Raw genomic sequence first — 11933 nt, forward strand, 5'->3', positions numbered from 1 at the left:
GCTGCCAGAAAGGTGGTGTCATCTGCATATCTGAGGTTATTGATATTTCTCCCGGCAATCTTGATTCCAGCTTGTGCTTCTTCTAGCCCAGCGTTTCCCATGATGTACTCTGTATATAAGTTAAATAAGCAGGGTGATAATATAGAGCCTTGACGTACTCCTTTTCCTATTTGGAACCAGTCTGTTGTTCTATGTCCAGTTCTAACTGTTGCTTCCTGACCTGCATACAGACTTCTCAAGAGGCAGGTCAGGTGGTCTGGTATTCCCATCTCTTTCAGAATTTTCCACAGTTTAATAATGAATCATAAACCCCCTCATCCCTTATTTTTTTTAAACACAGTAACTATAATCTTATCCAGCTCATGCTCTGAATGTTTAAGCATGCTATTGGATTTGATTTTAAACAATTTTAAACTCACTTTATATAAATCCCTTTGATTCTTTTTTTTTTTACTAGTAATTGAATGATGTTGGGAAGTGCAGTACAGAATAGCCGGTTGGAGGAAGTCCTTGGGAAAATGGCGAAGGGCCGGATGTACCCCGGCTTTGTGTGCTGCGGGCAGAAAAACATCTCCTGCCTTTGGTTATGCCTGGCGCCAAGATTTAATAATAAATATTAAGGATGTTGCTTGAGAAAACGGGTTATGGGATAAGCACATGGGTCACTTAGAGCACACTGTCCTTGAAATATTTTTACTGATTAGGTGATAACCCCGTATGCGCTCTGCTGGCTGTATAGTCTACGCTCTTTGTTCCTGCTTCTATAAAAAGGCTTGACTGCAGAACTAAACTTGTCAGTCCTTGCAAGAGACTGTCCGAGTGTCATTCTTTCAGGTTCGTTGCTTCCAAGTCCCGGGGAGAAAATCCCCACAAGTGGCGACACGAACAGGGACTTGAAAGGAAGGCTGAACAAAGCGATGAGCCCCTGCAGAAAGAGGTAAGCAGGATGGGACAACATAACAGTAAAATTCCTTTCATTTCTATAATGCATCATTTTTTGAAACAAAACGGTGTTAATGTTTCAAGAGATCAGTTGAACAACTGCTATCATATTTTACTGGAACAATTCATGGTTCCCAGAAGAGGGGACACTCAATCTAGACATATAGAAAAAGGGTTAAAAATAATGTTTTGCATGGTCACTCATACGGGCTATCATAGAACAAATTGAAGGGCATAATGTTGATTTGGAAGTAAAAACTCTTCAATCTTTACATGAATATGAGTTTAAAGAACAAGATATGCAAGGTGCTTTGAAATATAAAAATGTTATGCTCAATCAGACACAATTCTTAGAAAAACAACTTAGAGACATATATATACAGGATGTGTCAAAACTGAAGCCACTTAGAATGGAGATCATTTCATTTCATCCTGCTCCATCTGTAACTGCAGTTGCTAACCTTGCTTGTACTAACTGCTTCACTCCTCCTCGGGAGATGCCTGCTTGTGCTTTCGCTTTCCCAATAGAATTTTATCAACCTGTCCAGGGTCAAAATTCTTGGGCCGGTGTAGATTTTGGCATGTTGTCTAACTTTAAGAAAGCATGTACTCTGTATGGACCTACTTCTCCTTAATGTATAGAATTTCTCAGAGGATGGGCTGACCATTGGATGCCATATGATTTTTTTTCAAGTAGCAAAGATGATTTTAAATCCTCAACAATTACTGCAGTGGCAAATGTGGGTTAGTGATGAGGCCCGACAGCTGATGATTGACCAGTAATCTCGTGGTAACCCTGCCGATTTAACTTACGATATACTGACTAGAACAGGGACTATGGCTGATGTAATGGCGCAATTAGCTAATATTACCCCTCAGATGTTACATTTCATTAAAGAAACTGCCTGCAGGGCATAAACAAAGGTTGATAGCGCTAACTCTGATGGTTCATTTGTTAAGATTATTCAAGGACACGAGGAGGAATATTCTCAGTTTATAGGGAAATTAAAGGATGCAATTGAAAATTCTATTAAGGATATGACTTTACAAAATATTATCTTAAAACAACTTGCTTTTGAAAATGCTAATGAGGAATGTCAATCCATGCTTAGACCAATTCGAGAGACTAGCTCTCTTATGGACTATTTGAAAGCTTATAAGGATATCAGATCTAGTTCCCATAGAGCAAAATTGGCGACATTAGAAACCTTGAATGTACAGAAAGCTGCTAATGCCAAATGTTTTTACTGTGGGAAGCCAAACCATATGAAGAAAACAATGTCGCATGCCAACACAGGCCGGAAAAAATAATACTACTTCTAGTAAGAAGAGACCCCCAGGAGTATGTCCAAGATGTAAAAAGGGGTTCCATTGGCTGAATGAATGTCATTCTAAATTTGATAAGGGTGGAAACACGAACCCTGGTGCACAACAAAAACAACAGGGAAACTGATAAAGGGGCCGTCCTCTAGCCCCGCTACAAAAGGAGGACCTAGCGTTATGATGCTACAAGCAGCTACATCTAAGAGTGCTTGCATTGATATACCTAGTCCTTATGATATGGAACTAATATAATTATACAGATCAGATCAGATCAGATCAGTCGCTCAGTCATGTCCCACTCTTTGCAACCCGATGAATTGCAGCATGCCAGGCCTCCCTGTCTATCACCAACTCCCGGAGTTCACTGAGACTCACGTCCATCGAGTCAGTGATGCCATCCAGCCATCTCATCCTCTGTCGTCCCCTTCTCCTGGATATTCCCACTGGATATTATGGCCCGATTCCACCCAGGACAGTGGGACTGATTTTGGGACATAGTAGCTGCACAATGAGAGGTTTAGTGGTATCGACTGGTGTTGTGGATGAAGATTATGAAGGGGAAATATATGTTATGGTAAATGTTATGAAAATGGGAAATGTATACTTACAAAAAGGGGAACGTTTTGGACAATTATTACTTTTACCAAATGTCAAACCAATGAAGGCATCTGATAAAGTTCGGCAGGGAGGCTTTGGCAGTACCAACCTTACTGCTGCACTATCCACCTTATTAAAGGAACATCAGAAACCCATGCTCACTTTACACATACAGGGAAAAAATTTCACAGGCATGCTAGATACAGGAGCTAACATTTCAATCATTAGAGCTGCAGAGTGGCCCCTTGATTGGGGTAAAGTTGTGGCTCCTTCTAGACTATTAGGAGTGGATGAAGCTGATGCCACACAAACTTTTGTCAATGCATCCTATTTACAAGTGTATGGCCCTGATCAAATTGTAGCTTATCTTAAACCATATATTACTAATATCCCTATCAATTTATGGGGACGGGATTTTCTTGAACAAATGAAAGCCACAATTTCTTTAAATGAACCTTTTTAATGGGTGCCATTGAGTTAACACCACTGCCTCTCGATTGGGAATCTGATACCCCAGTATGGACACCTCACTGGCCCCTAACTAAAGAAAAATTGGCAGCTCTTATGCAATTAGTAAATGAACAATTACAAAAAGCTTATATAGAACCTTCATTTTCCCTGTGGAATTCCCCTGTTTTTGTGATAAAAAAGAAATCAGGAAAATGGCAAATGTTAATAGATTTAAGAAATGTTAATAATACCATGTTACCTATGGGGCCCTTACAACCCGGATTGCCCTCCCCTTCTATGGTACCAAAAGGATGGTCTGTAGTTATTGACTTACAAGACTGCTTTTTTACTATACCATTGCACCCTAAAGATAGAAAACGTTTTGCCTTTTCAGTTCCTTCTATAAATCACATGGCTCCTGTTAAAAGATTTCAATGGAAGGTGCTACCTCAGGGAATGATGAACTCTCCTACCATTTGCCAATATTTCATATCTGTTTTATTACAACCCATTAGAGATAAGTATCCTACTGTGTTTATAATTAATTACATGGATGATACACTTCTTTCTATGGACTCTGAACTCTATTTGCAACAGTTATACAATGAAGTTACTACTACTCTTCAAAATCATGGCCTGCTTGTTGCACCAGATAAAATTCAATGGAAGGCATCCTTTAATTATTTAGGACATGTTATGGAAGAATCTAAAATCAAACCTCAAAAAACTCAAATTTCTGTGCAGTCTCTACGCACGCTGAATGATTTTCAAAAATTGCTAGGAGATATTAATTGGCTGTGGCCATCTGTCGGCATCCCCACCTATGCCTTACAAAATCTATTTAAAATTTTAGAGGGATCCCCTGACCCTAATAGCCCTAGGCAGCTAACAAAAGAGGCCAAAGAAGAACTGGCCTTAGTGGAGAAACGCATTCAACAATCTTTTTCAATTCGGCTAGATTATGATCCGGAGAAGGCAATGGCACCCCACTCCAGTACTCTTGCTTGGAAAATCCCATGGACGGAGGAGCCTGTTAGGCTGCAATCCATGGGGTTGCTAAGAGTCGGACACGACTGAGCGACTTCACTTTCACTTTTCACTTTCATGCATTGGAGAAGGAAATGGCAGCCCACTCCAGTGTTCTTGTCTGGAGAATCCCAGGGATGGGGGAGCCTGGTGGGCTGCCGTCTATGGGGTCGCACAGAGTCGGACACGACTGAAGTGACTTAGCATAGTATAGCATAGATTATGATCAACCAGTTTCTTTATATATATTCTCCACTGAACATTTGCCCACTGCAAATACAGCTCAGCATAGCCCAATAGAATGGGTATATTTACACACTAAACAGTCTAAAAAAATTGCATCATATATTGAGAAAATAGGGCACTTAATTGTGTCAGGAAGAAGCCATATACAAACTTTGACTGGATTTGATCCATATGCAGTACACGTTCCCTTGACAAAAAAGGAATTGCAAACTGCCTTACAGAATAACTTGACCATGCAAATGGCATTAAGTGATTTTCAAAATGTTATCTCATTTCATTTGCCAGAAGGAAAATTATGGGACTTTCTACAATGTACTAAATTCATTGTAACTAATATCATTGCATCCCAGCCTATTTCCAATGCTTCCACCTATTTCATTGATGGCAACAAGAAAGGCATAGCAGGGATTGTCAGCCCTGATATCAAAGAGAAATTACCCACTACCTATTCTTCAGTACAAAGAGTTGAGTTGTATGCTTTACCAACATTATTCTTCAATCATCATCCTTCAACATATATACTAATTCCAAATACCTTGCTTCCCTTTTTCCTGACTTTGTTACCGCCTTTTTATACGACCTAGATGAAGAATTATATACTCTCTTTTCATAGACTCAAGCTTTAATTTGCTCACGTACGGAACCTTTCTTTATTGCGCATGTATGTGCTCATTCAGGTTTACCTGGCCCTCTGGTTGCAGGAAATGATGCTGTTGACAGGCTCAAGCTCCCATTTTTACGTCTGCCAGTGACGAACATGCTAATCTTCATACCAATGCTAACAGATTGCACTCTAAATACCATATTCCTCTCATCGAAGCACAACATATTATTTAAACCTGTGATGTCTGCTCCCCTCTGCACTTATGAACTACGATTTCAGGAGTTAATCCCCGGGGGCAACTACCTAATTCCCTTTGGCAATCTGACTTCACTCACTGCTCCTTAGGAAATTTTTCTTTGCTTTTTGTCTCAATAGATACATTTTCTGACTTTATCTGGACAGTACCTGTCTCTTCAGAATCCAGTAAACACGCCATTTCCGTACTCTTACTCACCTTCCCCGTTATGGGGATTCCTTCCATCTTGAAAACAGACAATGGACCTGCATTCACCTTGCATTCGTTTCATTCATTTTTATCAGAATGGAACATAACACACATTACAGGAATACCCTATAACCCTCAGGGTCAAGCCATTATTGAAAGAGCCCACCGCACCCTAAAAACTCATTTATTAAAACAGAAAGGGGGAATATGGAAGAGGAGATACACTTCTTATCCTATGAACCCTCAATTATTATTATCTTTAACTCTTTATTCCCTAAATTTTTTAAACTTAACAAAAAATAATTCTGATACTCGTGCAGATAGACATTTTGCAGAAGACAAAAACAGCAAATTAGAAATCAATACACCAATATGGTATAAGCAATTTAATCAGTGGCTGCGAGGAATCTTACGACTCCTAGGCAAGGGTTATAGTCTTGTCGTTGCAGATGGAGAGGAAATCTGGGTTCCCCTTCACCATGTCCGTTACCGAGAGGGACCCCAAGACCGGACTCCCTTGGGAAGTGACGAAGTTGACGTGAAGGGTCTCGTCAATGACCCTGGAGGAGCCAGTGAGGAAACGCCATTGTCTGAATCCTTACCTGACATGGGTTCAAGTGAAAAACATGACTCGTCAGGCTGAGCAGACACTGAAGAGTACTGGAACTCCTATGACTCCGGATAAGCTGTTTCTGGCAATGTTAGCTGTTCTTTCCTGTTCCTCTGGGGTAAGTGCAGAATATGTTAATTGGGCATACATACCCAACTCACCACTTCTTTCCATAGTGGATTAGGTAGATAAAGCCCCTATGATCTTTACTAATGATAGCATGCATTTTCCAAGTCCCTGGTCCATAAAGCGACCAATTCATGAAGAAGATGAAGGAAAGCCAATCAACATTTCCGTGGGATTCAAAACCTTGCCTATCTGTTTTGGATCTCATCCCCTTTGCATGACTATCTTCCCACAGTGGTGGGCATACTCTGCCAACAATGGGACTGCTTTGCGTCTGGGAATGTTTGCTACTGCATCTTTCTTACTTAATGGCTCCAAGCGACATTATCCAAGCCAGATAGCCAACTATTCAAACTCGCTTTTTCAACCAGAGGAACCTTCATGTCATACTGTATCTTGGAGAAGAAAACAGGAGATACAACCGTTACATTGGTCTGATTGTCGAGGCCAATTTGGGAAAGTTTCTATAATTCAGCAAAATCATAATAATCATACATTTAAATTTGTTGACTGGGGACCTCACGGGTCGTTTGTAAACTGTTCTGAAGAGCAGGAGGAACATCATAATTGCTCCTGGTTTAATAGATCAAGCATTGGAGGCTTTCATAAATCTAAGACAAGTTTCTGGACTGATAAGGACATATTGCTGAATTGGTATAATGGGGGCTTATCGCCCCCATGTCCCAGGATTGTCGTCCCCATTGTGGGGCCAGAGCAATGGCACATTTGGAAAATTCCAGCAGCCTTAGAGCACTTCGCTAGTGTTTATGGGACTGTGGGTGTGTTTCGTCCTTCTAATTATACCTTCCTATACAGTAGTACTGGCTATATTCAATCGTGTGTTCACCTTCCATACTTGTTTATTGTAGGGCATTTTGATGTTGACTTATCGGCCAAGATTGTCAATTGTACTGCATGTGCATTGTATACCTGCTTTAATCACACCATTTCATATCACAATGCTAGCATTGCGCTAATTAAACAAAGATCTGAGTTATGGCTTCCCGTAAGCTTAACTGAACCTTGGACTGATTCTGTATTTCTTTCTGTATTGTTGAAAACTGGACGGACTTAGGTGATCTAAGTGCATCATTGGGTGGATTATTGCAGGCATCTTAAGCCTTATTTCTCTTGTGACTGTAGGAACTTTGTCTGATATGGCTTTACATAATTCTATACAAAATTATGATTTTATCACTGCTTGGCACAAAGACTCTCATGATCTTTGGGCTCAACAAGCTCAAATAGATCAGCAATTACAAACACGAATTAATGAGTTACAAACTGTGGTTATCCACTTAGGAGATCAAGTGCAGCAACTGACTTTCCAAACACGTATACGTTGTCACTGGAATTTTACTTCTTTTTGTCTGACTAACATGCCCTACAATAGCACTGAATATCCTTGGGATAAAGTTAAAGCGCATTTGCAGGATCTCACAGATAACTCAAGTTTAGACATCAATCTGTTGAAACAGCAAATTGCTAATTTTCAAGTTAAGGTACCTAAGGAATTGTACAGCACTCAATTTTATGATACTTTAACTAAAACCCTATCATCTCTAGACCCTAGAGCTTGGTTTTCAGGAAGCAACATTTTTATATATGTATTAATCACCCTGCTTTTTCTGTCATTGCTTATAGGATATAGATGTCTCTACTCAAGACTCCATGCCTCCCACAACGGAGTCTAACTAGCAGCTGCCGTGCTTAAATTAAAAACAAAAGGAGGCTATGTTGGGAAGCGCAGTACAAAATAGCTGGTTGGAGGAAGTCCTTGGGAAAATGGCGAAGGGCCAGAAGTACCCTGGCTTTGTGTGCTGCGGGCAGAAAAACATCTCCTGCCTTTGGTTATGCCCGGCGCCAAGATTTAATAATAAATATTAAGGATGTTGCTTGAGAAAACGGGTTATGGGATAAGCACATGGGTCACTTAGAGCACGCTGTCCTTGAAATATTTTTACTGATTAGGTGTTAACCCTGTATGCACTCTGCTGGCTGTATACTCTAAGCTCTTTGTTCCTGCTTCTATAAAAAGGCTTGACTGCAGAACTAAACTTGTCAGTCCTTGCAAGAGACTGTCTGAGTGTCATTCTTTCAGGTTCGTCACTTCCAAGTCCCGGGGAGAAAATCCCCAACAATGACAGTTCTTACAAAATACCTTTTAGTATTTAACTAAAATGATTTAAATGCATTTTTACTGAGATCAGTGTGATAATTCATATTAATAGATTTTTAAATATTAATCTACCTTTGAGTTCCTGAAGTACACTGTTCCACGACCATGGGATTTCATATGTGTATGTAGTATTCTTATTTGCTAATGTTTTATTTCATATTTTTGGATTTATTTTCATAAATGATATTGATCTCCAGTTTTTTTTAACATGTTATTATCAGCTTTATGCCAGCTTTATAAAATGAATTAAAGTCTTTCCTACTTTCTCTATACCAGGCCAGTATTATAGCATAAAAATTCTCTGTTCCTCAAGTATTTCAAAGAACTTGCTGTTGAAACACAAAGGATCTCATATAAATTTTGGAAGTAGCCACCCCAAAGGGTGGAAAAGCTACTCCAAAGGGTGGAAAAGCCACCCTTTCAGTGGCTTTTCATGTTTATCCAGATTTTCTCCTTAGTCAGCTTTCATGGCTGGTGGAGTGAATCAAAGGACACAATTAATGGCCTGCTTGTATTTGTGTTCTTTGCAGTGTGGCTTTGTAGCTCTTCCCATAAAAATGTGAATTCCCTTTCTCTGTGCCTTAAATCTTGACTGACCTTATAACTTGCTTTGGCCATTAAAGTCTGATATAAATGACAATGTGTCATGTCTGAGCTTGGACCATAAGTATTTAATTTGTTTAATTCTGCTCTTGCAACCCTGCCATCTTTATTTGAATAAACCCAAACTAGCCTGCTGGATAATGGCAGAACACATGCAGGAAACCGCATGGGTCTCGATCCCATCCAAGACCATCCTAGACCAGCCTGTAGCCAGTCATCCACTGAGCACAGATGGTGCAAGATCCCAGGTAAGATTAGCAGAGCTGTCCTATCAGTCTGCAGCTGACTGCAAACTAATAATAGAGCCCAACAAAATCAGAAGAACCATACAGTTGACACACAGATGTATGCAGCTTTACTTAACTAATAGTTATATTTCCTTAGAAAATTATCTTTTATGAGGATATTTTAGAATTTATTACAGTAGTTTAAGATGGCATTCTTTTATGAATTTTCTGTATTTCCTTCATATCAATAGTAATTTGTTATTGTTATTCAGTCGCTCAGTCATGTCTGACTCTTTGTGACTCCATGGATTGCAGCACACCAGCCCTCTCTGTCCCTCACCATCTCCCAGAGTTTGCCCAAGTTCATGTGCATTGAATTGGTGATGCCATCCAGCCGTCTCATCCTCTGTTGCCCCCTTCTCCTTTTGCTTTTCTAGCATCAAAGTCTTTTCCAGTGTGTTGGCTGTCAGATGGCCAAATATTAGAGCTTCAGCTTTGGCATCAGTCTTTCCAATGAGTATTTAGGGTTTATTTCCTTTAGGATTGACTGGTTTGATCCCCTTGCCATCCAAGGGACTCTCAAGAGTCTTCTCCAGCACCACATTTCGAAGGCATCAATTCTTCAGTGCTCTGCCTTCTTTATAGTTCAGCTCTCACGTCTGTACATGACTACTAGAAAGATCATAGTTTTGACTATACGGACCTTTGTTGGCAAAGTGATGTCTTTCCTTTTAATATGCTGTCTAGGTTTGTCATCGGAGAAGGCAGTGGCACCCCACTCCAGTACTCTTGCCTGGGAAATCCCATGGATGGAGGAGCCTGGAAGGCTGCAGTCCATGGGGTTGCTGAGGGTCGGACACAACTGAGTGACTTCCCTTTCACTTTTCACTTTCATGCATTGGAGAAGAAAATGGCAACCCACTCCAGTGTTCTTGCCTAGAGAATCCCAGGGATGGGGGAGCCTGGTGGACTGCCATCTATGGGGTTGCACTGAGTCGGACACAGCTGAAGTAACTTAGCAGTAGGTTTGTCATAGCTTTCCTTCCAAGAAGCAATTGCCTTCTAATTTCATGGCTGCAGTCACCATCTGCAATGATTTTAGAGTCCAAGAAGAAGAAATCTGTCACTACTTCCACCTCCCCACCCCCCCAATTCTATTGCCATTGCAGTAATGGGACCAGATGCCGTGATCTTAGTCTTTTTAATACTGAGTTTTAAGCCGGCTTTTTTCACTCTACTCTTTCACCCTCATCAAGAGGCTCTTTAGATTGTCTTCGCTTTCTGCCATTTAGAGTGGTGCGTGCTAAGTCGCTTCAGTTGTGTCCAACTCTTTGTGACCTTATGTACTGTTTGTAGCCTGCCAGGCTCCTCTATCCATGGGAATTCTCCAGGCAAGAATACTAGAGTGGGCTGCTATGCCCTTTTCCAGGAGATTTTCCCTACCCAGGGATCGAACCTGTGGCTCCTGCATTGCAGGTGGATTCTTTACCACTGAGGCACCAGGGAAGCCCTCATTAGAGTGGTATTATCTGCATATGTGAGGTTGTTATTTCTCCCGGCAGTCTTGATTCCAGCTTGTAACTCATCCAGCCCAGCATTTTGCATGATGTACTCTGCATATAAGTTAAATAAACAAGGTGACTGTATACAGCCTTGTTGTACTTTTTTTGGTAGTAATACCTTCTCTTTAAGTCTTAACGTTTTTACTTTTATGTGTAACTGTTTAGTTTTGCAAAAGTTTTGTTTATTTTGTCTTTTCAAATAATAAGCTTCTAAATATCTTAACTGTAATATGTTCTAGTATATTATTCTCATTCTCATATTTCCTTTTGTGTACTTTCATATAATTTATTTTGTTGCTATTTTTTCTAGATTTTTGGGTTAAATTCTGACTTCAATTCTGTTATTTCTTGTTTAATGGAAATGTATTAAGACTATGAATTTTCCTCTCAATTCAGCTTTGGCAGAATATCATGTTTTAAGATACAACATTGTTGTTCTAGTTATGTTTATATCTAATTATATCTAACTTAGTCATTTTTATTTCTTTTTTTCTCTAGAAAATTATATATAAAATAAATGTTTAGTTTTAGTTTTAGTCTTTGAAGTTTTCTATTTATCCATTAGTTATAAATTCCTAATTTTATGGCACTCTGATCAGAAAATAGCAGAAAATGCAATTTCATTACAATTTTGAGAACTTGAGATTTTTTTGTGTGTGTGGCTTGGGATAGTATTACTTTCTGAAAAGAAACCACTCAATTTTTAAACAAGTAGACCTCTTGATTTGGCTTATTAGTAAGATGTGAGACTCTTTATAGCTTAGGTGTTCAGTAATACATTGGATAGTTAATGTAATTTATAGAAGAGAATTATAACACAAACAAGAAGGAGGTAATAGGAAATTTGCATAAGGAATGTTGATGGAATTGCCAGGATAAGCAGAAAGGGAAAAGAAGTTCTGGTTAGCCTTGGTCTTGGTTGATAAAATTGCTTTATTGTTTTAATTTAAAGAAGAAAGTGAGAGTAGGTTACTTTTTCTCTTTGGGACCTTT

The 11933-nt window shown here is 39.6% G+C and overlaps 1 protein-coding gene and 1 pseudogene across 1 annotated transcript; both read left to right on the forward strand.

Moving 5' to 3' along the window:
* The first annotated feature begins 467 nt into the window (after window positions 1-467).
* Window positions 468-3325, forward strand: LOC104988277 (endogenous retrovirus group K member 9 Pol protein-like). Its single transcript, XM_010839557.1, is given in 5 exon segments — window positions 468-535; window positions 835-937; window positions 2035-2239; window positions 2348-2540; window positions 2707-3325. Coding segments are annotated over 5 exon segments (1188 nt in total).
* A 2934-nt stretch (window positions 3326-6259) lies between these two features.
* On the forward strand, window positions 6260-8083 carry LOC104988279 (annotated as a pseudogene).
* Window positions 8084-11933: the final 3850 nt, after the last annotated feature.

The sequence above is a fragment of the Bison bison genome, unplaced genomic scaffold (assembly GCF_000754665.1).
Source record: "Bison bison bison isolate TAMUID 2011002044 unplaced genomic scaffold, Bison_UMD1.0 scf7180017864118, whole genome shotgun sequence".
NCBI lineage: Eukaryota > Metazoa > Chordata > Mammalia > Artiodactyla > Bovidae > Bison > Bison bison.